The sequence below is a fragment of the Typopeltis vanoorti genome, chromosome 1, assembly GCF_054136105.1.
Source record: "Typopeltis vanoorti isolate ZY-2024b chromosome 1, IOZ_Tvanoo_1.0, whole genome shotgun sequence".
NCBI lineage: Eukaryota > Metazoa > Arthropoda > Arachnida > Uropygi > Thelyphonidae > Typopeltis > Typopeltis vanoorti.
Genome location: NC_143549.1, coordinates 134,601,521 through 134,617,660, shown reverse-complemented (window position 1 = coordinate 134,617,660; position 16,140 = coordinate 134,601,521). Strand labels below are relative to the sequence as shown.

Below are 16,140 nucleotides of genomic sequence, written 5' to 3'. Positions count from 1 at the left end.
CAAACGCATCTCAGGTGACCTGATCCTAAGCCATGTTAGGTAGGACTCCTTTTTTGGACTTCTTGGTTCCACCAAGGTGTCCTTTTCTCACTGCCTGTTGCCACGCTGAGCCGCTGTTCTGAACAGCTTCCACTCCTCCTCAACATCTGCAGTATGCTTGGGAATCTCTTTGAACCTGGAGGAAATGTCATCTGCAAAATTCTTCCTCACAGCCTCATTTTCCAATGCCTCCCATTTCATGCGGTATAGCTGCTTAGGCCTACCAGCGTTGATGGTAGCATCTGGTTTCTGAAGCCATAGAGTGCACGCAACAAGGTGGTGGTCAGTTGACAGTTCTGCCCCTCTCCTCACACGAACATCCAACACTGAGGAAAATTGGTCTGCTGAGACTATAAAGAAGTCAATCAGAGACCTTTGTTCTAGTGTATCCCTGTACCAGGTATACTTATGGACTTCTCAGTGCTGGAAGAAGGTATTCATTATGGACAAGCTGTTAGTACAGCAGAAGTCCAATAATTTGAATCCATTCGCATTAAGGTCAGGGGGCACTGTTCCTCCCAACCACACTCCTCCATGTCTGGTCATCTGTTCCAACATATGCATTGAAGTCACCCATTAGCAGGACTGATTCCATGTCTGCCACCCTGTCAAAAGCAGCATCCACTTCCTCTAGGAAGGCAGAGTATTCTGACTCCAGATTAGGTGCATAGGCTTGCACCACTGCCAAATCATGGTTTTTCATTTGAAGCCTTAACACACATACCGTCCCCCCCAATGGGATCCACTTAGCAACACAGTCTGACAGTTGGGGGCTTGTGAGTATCCCCACACCTGCCTGAGCAGACATTGTTGGGCTCGCACCAGAGTAGTAGAGCTTCCACCCCTTATCCAGGTCGACAGTTCCAGAGCCTCTCCTCTTGGTCAAAGAAAGCCAGACTAAGTCTAGCCAGTAGCGCTTGGCTTCCTCGTCCAGTTGCCTAAAGCTATTGTCGTTGCCATTTCCGTCCTTTTGCAGAACCATTTCTTTGCGCTGCCCTTAAACACCTCCCAAACAGGTAGCAGGCCCATTGATGGAGTTTCCTCTAGCAGAGTGCTGAGGAGTGGTGTCTAAGGGAGACTGTAACATATTTTTCGAACAGGTCCCTCTGCCTAAAACCCGAACCCGTCCCTTGGTAACCCGCGCGACGGACGATGCGGTATGAACATTTTTGATGGCCTGATCATGTTACAGTGTTTGATAATGTCCTGTTAGCACAAGAAGAAATGACACAGCAAAATAGGAAAGATTCCCCTCGAATACTCTAATAGCATTCGGTGAAAGGAGCAAGAAGAGAAGAAAGAAAGAAGCAAGGGAGGAAGAGAAGGGACCAGTCTACAGATAATATAACTGATGTATATTACATGAAGTAAGGCATGGTCCAGCATCAAGTACCTCGGGTTTGCCACGCCCATACTCAGTAAAGTGAGCCCCTGAGAATTCTCTTTATACATAAGCATATATATTATTATTATGTGGGCATCACCATGGAGTCTAACCAGTCATCACAAGAAGACTACACTATCACTCATCATTCACACCTCTCCTTACTCATTCACTAACAGTGCACTTACAACCACCTCTGTCAATCCATTCCTCATTCATTACTCTCCAAGCAAAAAAAAAAAATCTAGGTCTTGCATCCTTGCAAGAACTAGATCCACACTGTTACATGACTTCCAGAGGTGACTCCATTTCTCTCCATATGTTATTTTTTTGAAAAATTTCTTTTGTATCTATCCTATGAAACAATAATAGTGACATATGTTTGTCATGTCTCCTCTTTCTCACCTATCGACTAAACTTTCTAACCTTGCAAACTTCAGTCTGTCCTCAAAAGCATATCATGGAGCATTCACCAGTTTTGTTGCTCACGTCTGAATCCTCTCCAATACCTCCTCATCTCAGAAGAAACCCGTGCAACACAATATGTTTATAGTAATCCAGGTGGTTGTATCAAAGCTTTATAAAAAATCTCCTTTGGCTTCATAGCTAACTGCTGCTCACAGTGCACTTTTGCTACCCTTACCAAGTGAGTTACCTTTCTTGCTTGCTTACACTTTGTACTCCTCATGCAACTTACTTACTACTTGTCTTGTGCTATCTTCATATTGCCTTCTTCCAAATTGCATGCTTTGCCTCTTCATTCATCCATTTCAGATCTATTTGATTTCCCAACCTTGGGAATGCATTCCAAAATTGCCTTTACTAGACAATTCCTAAACAGGTCCCAAGCAGCATTGATCTCTTTTTCTGTCCAATTCTTCATTCCACGATATAACTACAAGCTGTCTCTTGAGCATGTCTTGATCACCAGCCTTATAGTTCCACATATATCCCTTTCTCACAGAAGTCATCATATGGCTGGTTACACCTGCATAATCACTTTCATCAATTGGAGAGAGAGAGATTTGACATCTCATTTACAATTAAAGTTAAAGATACCAAGAAATGATATACTTGGTTTAATCCTTTATCCAAGAGTAAGCAAACAAAGTTTGTGCCTGAAGTATTTTCAGGACTTGGGGCATCTCGTATATGCTTGCAACTTCCAACAATCTCATTTACGATGACATCCTCTGATGACAATTAAATCCAAGACTCTGATCCTTGTTGACATTCTGTTATGTTGCTTAAGGCAGTTGTCACTCAAAAAATTAATTCTCTTTGCTTCCAGCTGTCTCTTCATTCCAGTCTCTCTTACCATAATTAAAATCACCCATAATGGTCATCTTTTTCTTATTATCCTGACCAGTTAGACTATATATCTTCTCACTGCTCTCCATGTTACTGGGTCTGTAGCAACACCTAACTAGATATTTTTTTTCTATTTTTACCTCCACCTCCACACAGTATTGCTTATAAACCAATATCTCCTCTGCTACTAACAACAGAACTCCTCCTTCCTTTCTGCATTGTCACAAAAAAACATCGTATCCATCCATCTCTATTCCCATCAGAAGGTCATCCTCATCCAGCCATGTCTTGCTTATTTCAGCAGTTGTTAGGCGAATATAATTTTAATGCTACAATTTCATTTCTTTTATATTGAATACTTCTTGCATTTGCAAGCCCACATATTTCTGGTTCTGTAACAAGTCCACCAACCGCCACTTCTCATATATGACTCCTCCATACTCCGTCCCTAGCCACTCTTCTCTATCATCACTGATCTTATACCTTTCCTCAGACCTGTTTGTTTTCTATGCATCCCTGGTCCTCTCAATCCTTTCATATATACCCACACATCTGCTCTTACACTATCATCCACCCTTCTCAAACAGGAACACACTGTGGAGAAGGGTGGATGATGGCTACAAGGCTACTCACGACTTCCCCCATTTTTGTTGTGCTGACTCTCTCTCTCTCCCTCTCTTTACTCATGCCACTCACCTCTTCATTCACAAGCTCTCCTACCTTGCACTCCTCTTCTTCTACATCACCTCTACCACCTCTTGCTTCTTCAGGTCTTCAATTCACTTCATTCAATGCTCTCTCTCTCTCGCAGCAATGATTTCCCCAGCTGACTCGCACTAAATCCATTAAATGTAGCTCATTTATTTTATACAGCTCTATCCATCCCTCAAATTCTCTCATATTCACAAAATGAATTCCTTTCTTCTCGCATAACTCTGCTACCATTCCATTCATAATCTTTGCTTGCCATCTCAACTAATCATTATTATACCTGGGCAACACACTGACTACTTTTCTTACCACTTTTATCTTTTACTCTCATTAACAACTTCCTGATACCAACCAAATCATTCATGCCAACTACCATTACCAACTATTTTGCTCACTTACTCCTCATCTCCAATACTTCACTCTGCTCAGCCTGCCTGGTTGGCCGAGTGGTTAGCATACCTGTTCTCCAACCAACAGGTCGGCAGTTCGAATTCTGCTGCAGGCATGGATATTTGTGATTGTCTTACCTTGTGTACTGCTATAACCTTTGATATGGCACAGTATGTTCTTTGCATCATAAAATCATGAATCATCATCATCACTCTGCTCAATCTACCTTCAGGAAAGCAAACCTTATGCACTTTCTTATTAACCACACCTCTAATAATTGAATCTCCATACTTGTCACTCTCAAATTATTTGACACCCTTTTCACATTGCCATCTTTTATTCCAGCCTTCCCCTCTCCTCCATACATGTTATTCTCCTCATTTCATTCTGTATTTGCTTCATCTTCACCAACTCTGCTTTCATTCCTGAATTACTTTCTTGCTGCTCTTCAATCTCTCTCTCTCTCTCTCTCTCTCTCTCTCTATATATATATATATATATATATACTTTCAACAACTTTCAACTGCTACATTTAACCACTTCATTTATTCTCTTTCACATTTCTTTCAGTATCAACTTTGTTTCACAGCTTTTAGCATTAACTTCTATTATTTAATTTTCTCGCTTCCAACAAGTCTTTCATTTCTAGCTCACAATACACATATGTCACATTCTGTCTCCACTCTTACTCCCATACCATAATCCATTTTTCTCTTGGCAATGAATACATGGCACACACACTCTACATCTTACAAAATTCCCCATGTCAAACCCCCATGAACAAGGACATCTTGGCCACCATTGTTCTTGTTCTCATCAGCACCATGCATAAGACTATGTATCATATGCAGTAGACATATATCAGCAAAACAAAACACACTCGGTCACAATCACACAAGGATACCAGTAATTATCAATAAAATTGCAAATTATATATTGAAATAATTACTTATCTATAAGCTCACATTCACACTGCAATCCAGTATGTGCCACCTGGCATCATTGGCATAATCTGTTACTGCAGTCTTGAAGCCCTGTTTATGTCAAGGAATTATCTTGCCCTCTTTTTCTTCTTTGGGATATTTTCAGTACTGCAATCTAGTCAGTGAAACAAGCAGTTTACTTGTAATTGCTTATAATACATAAGTAGAATCACATCTAATCCTGCTGTAATCTTGGTCACATTGGTTCTATGGCAAGAGTTTTCCCCCTATCAAATCAGTCCCAGCATTATCTCTGCCTGGATGATATACGCTTGCAATATCACCTTCTTATCATCTGGTCATTAAAGTTTTTCATTCATAATAATTATCCTTTTGTTCAGATTATGAAAGGAATAAATAAACCTACCCAGCTGATTCCTTTATAATAATATGAATAGATGACAAAATATGGATGGAAACTGCCTGTTTACTAAATTCAACCAAAACATTAAGCAGCAACCTAAACAAAGCTGAAAAACTGACCCTCAAATCCCTAAAAAATAACCGTGACATTATTATCACAAAAGCAGATAAAGGGAATGCCACTGTTGTTTTAAATCAGACAACCTACATAGAAAAAATGAACCATTTGGTATCAGACCACAACACCTACCAAATGGTAAATTACAACCCAATGCAACAAAAAAAAAAAACCCACTGAACTACTTAAATCAGTTAACACGTGGCTGGAAGAAACAATTAAAAAATGAATACTGCAGTATGCCCGCGCGCCCAGAATTTATGGCCTATCAAAAGTACACAAAACAGACACACCATTACGTCCAATTGTGGAAGGAAAATCGACAGCCCGAATTACCACTTAACCAAAAAATTAGCAGCCACACTCAAGGAATTGGTTGGTCATTCTCCTTCCTACATAAAAAATACACAACATTTCATAAACAAAATTAAAAACATTACACTCAACGACCAAGATCTATTAGTCAGCTTTGACATAACTTCCCTTTTCACCAATGTCCCAATCATTGATACTATCTTGCTCTTACAGAACATATTTCCACACGCCATCACGGCCCTCTTTGCCCATGTACTCTGCTCCGGATATTTCGTGTGGCAAAACAAATTTTACCTTCAAAAAGAGGTACAGCCATGGGCTCACCACTTTCCTCCCAATAGCGAACTTTTATATGGAAGACCTTGAGCAACGAGCTCTAGAGTTGGCTTGCCTAAAACCCAAAATTTGGCTCAGATACGTCGACAATATTTTCGCCATTTGGCCCCATGGCTGCGAAGCACTAAATACATTCCTTAGCCACCTGAACAGACAACACAAACGCATCCAATTCACCATTGAAATAGAAAAAACAACTCTCTTCCGTTCCTAGACACACTTGTCACACGTCTTCCTTCAGCCTGTCTCTCCTTCTCAGTTTACTGCAAACCTACACACACAGGCCAGTACATGCACAAAATTTCTTATCAACACCCAACACAAAAACTAGGGGTCATAAGCACCCTTAAACACAGAGCTCAAACTATTTGTTCAAATGAACAAGCTCTTAACACGTTCACTGCCATGCTACTTTGGCATAGTCTGTTCCCGTACGCCAAGCAATTTCACTTCTTCAAGGTCAGTCCAGTAATCTTGTTGCCGGCAGTAAGCGTCATACAAGTATACTCGTAGTTGGCTTGTGCAGAGCATATACTATCTATGAGAATACACAGTTTTGATGCTAGCTCCACAAGCCAAGCATTTTCACTTCTTCAAGGTCAGTACAGTAATCTCGTTCCCGGCAGTAAGCGTCATACGAGTATACTCGTAGTTGGCAGCGAACGTGTGAACCATGAATATGAGACCATCAAACATGCCTTTATAAAAAAAAATGGATACAGTATAAAAACCATTCACAAGATCCTCCACAAAGATACTACTAATAACAAAAAAGATTTCAAGAATGCTATTGCTATACCATATGTTAGAGGCATTTCCGAAAAAATAGAACACTACACAAATACAACATCAAAACCACCTTTAAACCCCCCCCCCCCCCAAACAAAATTAAGACACCTACTCAGTTCTTCCAAGGATCCCCTGCCACACCTAGCAAACCCAGGGGTTTACAAAATACAATGCACATGTAACATACCATACATAGGGGAAACAGGGCGAACCATCCCAATCAGGAAGGATGAACACAAACGACACATAAGATACCTCCATTTTGGAAAAACCGGCCTTTCTGACCATGCACTCCAAACATACCACAGAATTGATTGGAAAGGTACCAAGTCCCTACACCGCACCAAAACCTGGTTCGAGCGGAAATTCAAGGAAGCATGTGAAATGCTCAAACATGATCCGAATCTGAATAAAAATGATGGTCTAACCATTCCAAGAATGTGGAGGACGCATCTGCAACCACAAAGAAAAATCTCAATACAAGAAGACTTAAAGTGTTTTTTTTTTTTTTTTTTTTCCTGAACATTCAATAGCAACCTTACTGTACAAATCCAGAAGATAATCATAATATAATAATATGAACTGTATAATTCCAGAAGATAATCATAATATAATAATATGAACTGTATAATCCCAGAAGAATCCTAGTACGTGAGGACTTTAGCAGAGTTTACTGTAGGTTTTTTTTTTTTTTTTTAATCACTATAGGGCAGGCTAAGAAAAAAGATTAGTTAGCAACGTAGATGTAATTTACCTGTATAGAGTGCAACAGCATGTAGCTTGGTTCTTATACACATGTATCCTTCTGATGATGACCTCAATATAAGGGTCGAAACGTCAAGTAATTATTTTATTATTAATCAGTAAAATCAGAATTCATGAATTCTGATTCAATAAAATTCATGAATATGATTCCTTTATAGTCTGATTTTCTCTTCTTTACATCCTGATTAACCTTATTGCTTTGCTTTGTAAAGCTTGCTAATCACATTTCTCTTTATATTCTCTCTAAAACATTTTATTTATTTATTATTTATTTATTTTTTTACAGTCCTGCCTAATGATGCCACTCTTTCATTTTGCACACACACAGGGATGTGTTGTTAAATTTTTAACAACCATTCACTACCAAATAAATGCAGAAAGATCTTCCTTTAACACGTTTGCTGCCACGCTCCTTTGGCATAGTTTGTTCCCACATGCCAAGCACTTTTGCATCTTCAAGGTCACTATGAGTAATCTCATAGCTGGCTTATCAGAACAGAATTTTGTTTCATACGCCAACTACAAGTAATCTCGTATCACCCACGTCTTCAAGGTCACTATGAGTAATCTTGTAGCCAACTTATCAGACAGAATTTATGTCATACGCCAACTACGAGTAATCTCATATCACCCCACCTACATATTAAATGCGCTGACGACTGTGTTTATTGCGTCTAGTCTCTAAAAACCTTCAGTTTCGCCATGACCAGTAAAAGAAAACTTACTGATAAAGAATTAGAAGCTTACGCTAATATGAGATGATGAATTTAATGAATTCATCATCGCAAATGGAAGGATAAGAGGGAAGTTCTTTCAATTTCAAATATGCACAAATTTGAAATGGTTGAAGCGAAAAAAAACGGAATGGTAAAATTCAATTAAAACCAAATATCGTTAGGGACTATAATTTGGGTATGTCAGGCATCGATCTTTCTGACCAAATGCTTTCTTACTATTCCGCCTTACGAAAGACAATTAGATGGCCAAAGAAATTGGCAATACGCATTTTTGATATACACATTCAAAATGTGCATAAATTTTATAATATAATTACTGGAAATGCAATGACTGCATTAAAATTTAGAGATTGATTTATCTCAGTTTTTGTTGGAATGGATGAGCTTACAGCATCACAGAATATCAGCAGGATTCGGGATCTTCATTATTTAGAAATTTTACCACCTACAGAAAAAAAGAATCACCTGACAAAGCCATGCCGAGTATGTACACGAAAAAAACAACGATGCAAAACATGTTATTATTGTCCTGTTTGCCAGGAAAAATCACCATAGTGCATGGAAAAATTTGAATAAATTGGTTTTTATTTTATTGATTTCATTTTATTATTTTTATTGATTTTATTAGTTTTAATTTGCTTTACAAATTACGGGTTAACTCGTGCTTGGCATAGAGGTTGGTAATCGACATAAGAGTATATTCATAGTTGGCTTCTGAGGCACATGTATAATATACTATATTTTAGCTGAATTATTTCCCTTTTATCAAGCCCCCAGACATGCTCTCTGCTTTATTCACAAGCAAAGGGTCCAAATTAATGTACTTATACTAAGGGTTAACTCGTGCTTGGTATAGGAGGTCAGTAATCGACATACGAGTATATTCATAGTGGGCTTGTGAGGCTCATATACCAACTACGAGTATACTCGTGGTTGGCGGCGAACGTGTTAAGCACAAAATGATATTTACATTGAGATGTAAAATGTCTGTGTAAAATGATACTTACATTTTACATAGACTGATGTTATTTTATAATATTTCTAATTGTATGAGGCAAAGTGGCTGCTACCTTGGTTATGAGGAATTTCTCTAATGCTGTTACAAGTCCAGCACTCTTAGACCTTGGATACCCTCCATGACATTCTCTATTAGGTAATTATCCTTTAGTTGCTACTTAAATTCCATTTCTTTTCTCTTACGAGAGTGGTCTGCAAAGTTCTCGCCTCAACCATAGATGTCAACACTATTGGCAAGATTTTTTTTTTTCTAAGCTGGTACGTCTGTCATAAGCATCCATGTGAAATTGCAAGTCACTTCTATCGAGTACAGTTACATCGCAAGTTACGTAACATGTGACACGTCAATTTGCAGTTACATAATAAATCTACTAGTGTGTATGAACACGTTTGCGGCTTTGGGCAGATGCGTATTTAACAGCCTTATTGCATTACAGTAGTAGATGCCTCGAACGGTTAGCTCAGTCACTTGCTATCACTGCTAGTTTCATTGTTTTTTTTTTTAACTCTTAAAATGGAATGCAGATGCAAAACCAAATGCGCTGGTAACAAATCTAAAAAACAAAGGCCTGCAATTACTTTAAAGATCCTGACAAACATCGACGAACCTTCAGCATCGAAGGGGTAAAACTTCCCGCAGAACAGCATTCCTTAGGATAGCCAATTTAGCCATCACAAGAACATTTTTTTATTTTAAAAGTGAATATTTCAGTTTATTTTTATATTCTTTTATATTATGTATTTTCATACTTGCATATTTACAGTATGTATGTTATTCAAATACAATTGATAATTTTTTTTATAATTATCTTTTTTTTAATCACTCCAAAAACAAAAAATATTAAAAATTGAAAATATCTGATTCATGGCAAAAAAAATAATGTAAGACAGGGTATGAGTAGCCATTGAACATTTTATTGTATGTATGTAATTTACAAATTCGACATACATAAAATTCGAGTTACGTAAAGGTTTACGGAACGCATTACTTACGTAACTTGAGGTGTAACTGTAGTTTGTTTTATACAGCTGTCTGAAGCAAAAGTGTTGTCTGTATCCCTTTAAATGGATAAACTTGAGTATTGTGTGGTTATAAAATTCTTTGTAAAAGAAGGTTTAACGCCAAAAGAAATTCATTCAAAGTTCATAAAAGTTTATAGGCACTCTTCTTCGTTTTCGACAATTAAGAAATGGGCTGCCGAGTTAAACATGGCCATACCAACCTTGAAGATGATCCACGTGAAGAATGTCCAAAAAGTGTAACAACACCAGATATCATTGATCAAGTGCACGATATGGTATTGGATGACCGGCGAGTCAAAGTGCGTGAAATTGCTGAGACTATAGGCATTTCAAAAGAACGTATAGGATATATTTTGCATGAAAAATTACAAAAGAAAAAGCTTTGCGCAAGATGGGTTGCACGCTTGCTCATAGCAGATGAAAAGCACACTCGCATGAAAATCTCTGAACAGTGCTTGGAGCACTTTAACAAGAATACAACTGATTTTGTGTGTCAATTTATTACTATGGATGAGACTTGGATTCACCATTACACACCAGAATCCAAACAGCAGTCAAAACAGTGGACAGAAGCTGGTTGTTCAGCACCAAAGAAGACAGTTAATTCCATCAGCAGGAAAGGTCATGGTATCAGTGTTTTTGGATGCTAAAGGCATTTTGTTTATTAATTATCTTGAAAAGGGTAAAACAATAACCAGGGAATACTATTCCGATCTTTTAACCAGCAGACTAGATGAAAAAATTCCTGAGAAAAGACCTGGTTTGCAGAAGAAAAAACTCATCTTTCATCAGGACAGTGCACCTGCCCACAAAAGTATTTTGGCAATGGGAAAATTAAGAGATCTGCACTATGAATTGTTGGAACATCCACCCTATTCTACAGATTTGGCTCCCTCTGACTTCTATCTCTTCTCAAAACTCTTCTTCCTCACTGGTCGACATTTTTCTTCGAATCAAGAGGTGATTGCAGCTTTAGAGGGGTATTTTGCAGATCTTACTGAGAACCACTACAGGGACAGGATAATGGTGCTGGAGCATTGCTGGAATAAATGTATTAGTCTTAAGAAAGATTATGTTGAAAAATAAAAATAATTTTGAAATTATAAATTCGTTTTTCATTGTTAGGCCGCGAAATTTTCAGACCACCCTCATATCTGGCCTTTCCTTTTTTCCAGCTATATGCTCATAGTTGAATTTCTCCATAATAGTTTCTTTCTCATTGCTTATTGATTTAATTTTCCGAATCATGGTATCTTCCTTTGCTCATCCTCCTAGCAACTGACTGTTTTTGCCTCTGTCTCACACCAGATTGGAGTACTACTGAAGTGGCTTGCCGTGTTGGTTTCTAGAGCAGAATTCTTGGATTATGTAAGAAATAAATAATATAAAAATAATAATTAAATCTCAAGCCACCCATGGTACTAATGATCTATAGGATTTACAACCATTTGTGGGTTGGAGTCGCATAAGAAAAAAAAAAGCAAATGAGTGTCTCATGACTTCTTCCCCTCTGCTGAACTTCTACTTTTGTTGACTGGAGTTCTGCTGTCATCAGCAATACCCTTCTCCCACCCACTTGTTTTCTTTATCCTGCCTGAAAATACAGTATTCTGTACATTCTATCCCTGTAAGTGTATCCTCCTTTGTCATCAGAAAAGTTAACTTATTCTTTAAAATCTTTGTCAAAGTCTAACTAACTAGCACGAGAAATTCCTCCTCATTCCTGATGCTTCTCATATTCATAAATCCCAGTACCACTTGTTCCCACAGGTACCTTTGCATCTTTTAATGATATCCCATTCAGATTTGAGACCTGAGAAACTGATATTCTTTGATCTTTGATATTTTAATATTCTTTGATCATTCCATTCTCATACTCATTTACCTCAAGGATGCTTGCCTCATTATGACATCACACAACATTCTTCATGAAAAGTTGTATAACACTTGCTAGCCAGTAACATTTAACACCACATGCTTATGCTAGTTGACTGATTGTTATTTATATTTTGTCAAATACCCCCCCCCCCCAAAGCCCAGTTTTTGTATAAAGTACATGTAAAACATTGTGCTTCATACAACTTAATTTATTTTGCAATAAATAAAGTACATAAATTATATAAAATATAATTTTTTGTATTTTAGCAAATGGCTTGGGAAGAAGAGCAATTGAATGTTCCTGTAGATTTCATTAAGTGCCATATTGATCCAGCCCCTTTCCAGCTAGTAGAAAGGACTTCTCTCATTAAGGTAATACTACTTCAGTGGCATAGTTTATATATATATATATATATAATTAAGAGTTTATAAGGCAGAACACTGGAATAAGATGATAATTTTTTTTTAAATTAACAACATAATGTTTCATCCTAAGGCTTTACTCCTGGATCTGATTTTCTACTGTGTCCCATACATTCTCAATGGGGTTCAGATCTGGACTTTGTGGTGGCCAGGGAAGATGATGAAAGTTGGTCATGCTCACTACACCATTGCTGAACTGTTCTAGCAATGGACAGTAGCATTGTTGTCCATGAAACAACCATCACATGCTGGATAAAAAGTTAACATTGCAGGATGGACTTGATTGGTAACAGTGTTCAGATATTCCTTGGAGGACACCCGACCTTCCAGCAGTATCAGGGGGACCTGTTCCGTACCAACAGAACATGCCCCACTACATGACACTACCTCCAGAGTCATGTTTACAAGGCAAGCTGTGTTCATTGCTTCATGGGGATCCTGCCAAACTCTCTCTCTACTATCGATACAGAACAAGATATACCATGACTCATCAGACACATGTCTTTTGCCCCCAGTCTTCCAGTGTCCAGTGATGATGTTCCTGACACCATTGTAGACTAACTTTCTGGTTCTTTGCAGAAATCAGCAGTTTCTGTATCCATGCAACTGCCATTATTGATCCTTTTCAATTTTCTATGCATGGTTCAAGGTGAGATATGGGTTGAGAACAGCCCTCATTAAATGCTTTAGTCAATAGCTGCACTCAGGAAGTTCTGTTTGTTCATGCTAGCCTTCTCAAATGATGGGAATCTCATTCTTGAATCCAAGTTATGCCTCTTAGACAAGGAATGTGAGTTATTTTCCAATTGATTTATCCATCTTCCACTGAAAAATAAGTTAGCACTGCTGTTTTCAAAATTGTGGCTCCATCCAGATGGCCACCCACAATAAGTCTTTTATCAAACTCTGAAAGATCCTTTGTTTATCCCATTGTGATCAATGATTACTGACCAGCACCATTCATTAAATAGTTGCCAGAACACATAATGATGCATGTGACCAAATATTTTGCATATACACTGCATATGCAATGTTTATGTACATTTTCTAATTCAGTGGATGGAAGTGTACAAGAAGAGCATTCCATGGGACTCTGATGTTATTCCATGGGACTCTGATGTCATTCAATCAGAGTACCATGGAATAACAATTTTTTTTCATTGATGCTGATTCAGAGACTGCATAAAGAACTATGAAGCCTTTCTTCATAAACCAAATCCGTTTTGAAGAAATATATCTATCTCAAGCTTTCTAATTTCTAGCAAGTAGTTTTCTGAAACTTGCTACACATCACCTTTTTTTTTTTAATGAATATTTTCTTTTTTTTTAAGTCTGTTGAATACTAATGATAGTTCAGATCCATCTTGTATGTGGCTCGATGTATATTACATTATTATAATATTCACTATTGGTAGAAGAAAGTGCAAGTGACGTGAGCAAGAGATTAGAGGAAGTAAGAGGTGAAGCAAAAGATCAGGAGAATGGAACAGGTGTGATTGAAGGAAGTGCTTGTTAATAGCAATAGGTAGTTTAAAAAATGATGAGAGAATAGAAATGCAAAATGGATAAAGAGACACAATATATAAGGAGAGTAGATGTTGAAAGCAATAATGAATGTGTGTATGGGAATGTTCAGTATAGAAATGAGATAGCTTGGGATATAAGAGAGATAGTGTAGTCTGAAGAGGTGATAAAGGCAATGGGATAGGTATGAATATCATTTTCAACAGGTAGCATGAGTATGACTGGTTATAGGCATAAAAGTGAACTGTTGTATTTATTTACAAATGCCAGGAAGAAATTGTTTAACTGATTGAGTTTATTTGTCTAAAAATTGTTGGAATAAGTGAGGCATGGTTGGATGAGGATGATATCCTGACAGGAATAGAAATGGAAGAGTAGAGATATTTAGTCAAATATTTCTTATAGGCCAGGAAATGTAGAGGATGGTGATGAAGAAATGTATAAGCAACTTGGATTACTGAACAGGGGGAAGGGTGAGCATTACAGGTGATTTCAGTTATGGTAATATACATTGGAATGAAGTGATAGCTTTTGTGTATAAGGAAAATGAATTTCTTGAACTATTAGCTTAGTCAGTATGTAAGGCTTAGTGAGTGTGTGAGGATTGATAATTTTAGTCTAATCATTTCATCAGAATATGTGATTATGAGTGGGATGTTGCATTTCCTTTTTCTCATATAAATCTCAAGATTTATATTAGAAAAGGATATATGTAAACCCACAAAGCCTGTGATTATGAAAAAGCTTTGGAGATAGCTTGTTGCTGTAGCATGGAATAAGGAGTTAAGCAGAAAGGAGATAAATGCTACTTGGGCACTGAAAAGCATCATCGATGTGTGAATATATTCCAAAGATCAAAAGGATGAATAAAGTGGGTGTCAGATAGATAAATGAAGGATTAAGCATGAAATCTGGAATAAGAAGGCACTGTGGAGGTAGCCCAAGATGAATAATGGTAATACTCATTTGCACAAAGAGTATAAAGAGCAAGCCAGGAAGGTGACTCAGTTGGTAAGGAGCAGAAGTACAAATATGAGCAGAAATTAGCAAACCAGGCCAAGAAAATTTCTAGGAAGTTTTTTCAATATGTAGCAGGTATAAGGAAGAATGATTATGGCAAAACAATGTCAATGGATGAAAGTGGTAGATTTGTAATTACTACAGAGGATATAGTCAAGGTATTCAGTGAGTAATTCATCATGGTGTTTCATCATTATTGGTCTGAAATCATGAGAAGCTCAAGTGCAGAAGAAATGGGAGAAGATGGCTTACTGGTGAGTGAGCAAAAAAGAATATGAAGAGTTAAATATGCTTGATGCCAATACAGCAATAGGACTTAATGACATATCACCAAGCCCTAAAGCAGTGTTTCCCAATGTGGGATGTATGCTCCACAGGGGGGGCAATTAGAAAATGATGTTGCAACTGATTTTCCAAGAAAAAAGCTGACAATTCTAGTACAGCAGTCAACATAAATACAGTATCAAGAAGAACTCTCAGAAAAGCAAAATGATGAGTCTATTAGAATTTTATTCAACATAAAAGGAACAATGGCATGGCTTTATGATGAGACAGACACGAAAAACAGAAATTCAACTAGTTTTTCAAAAAGATTGTTTGCTGGCCTGGTTGGCTGAGTGGTTAGCGTGTCTGCTCTCCAGCCAAAGGCTGCAGGTTCAGATCCCTCTGTGGGCATGGATGTTTGTTTGTTTGTGAAAATACTAGTGGTGATGGTTGGTGTAGATGATGACGTTATTTGCAACTGGTGGAGACGGAGAGTTGTAGAGCAGGGTACCCTCCCTCAGTGAGTCTTTGGACTCCCTGGAGGTGTTATGTAATAATAATAATAATAATAAAATTACTGTTGCCCTTCCCATCATCATATTTAGTTGCATGTGGCTTTAATGCTGTAAATGGCTTGTTGCTGAAAACAAGAAATCATCTGGATATCACAAACCGTGGGGATTTGAAATTGAAATTGACTAAATTAGTATCTCAAATAAAAACTTTGCAGCAGACATCAAGTTCAAGGAT

General features: G+C 37.7%; 1 protein-coding gene across 1 annotated transcript in view; it reads left to right on the top strand.

The window, feature by feature from the left end:
* Positions 1-16,140, top strand: part of LOC150110452 (chloride channel protein 2-like) — a 528,627-nt gene that overhangs the window by 486,116 nt on the left and 26,371 nt on the right. Inside the window, exon 23 of the mRNA XM_090399378.1 lies at positions 12,427-12,531. Within this exon, the coding sequence (XP_090255504.1) occupies positions 12,427-12,531 (105 nt within the window). The remainder of the gene's footprint in view (positions 1-12,426; positions 12,532-16,140) is intronic.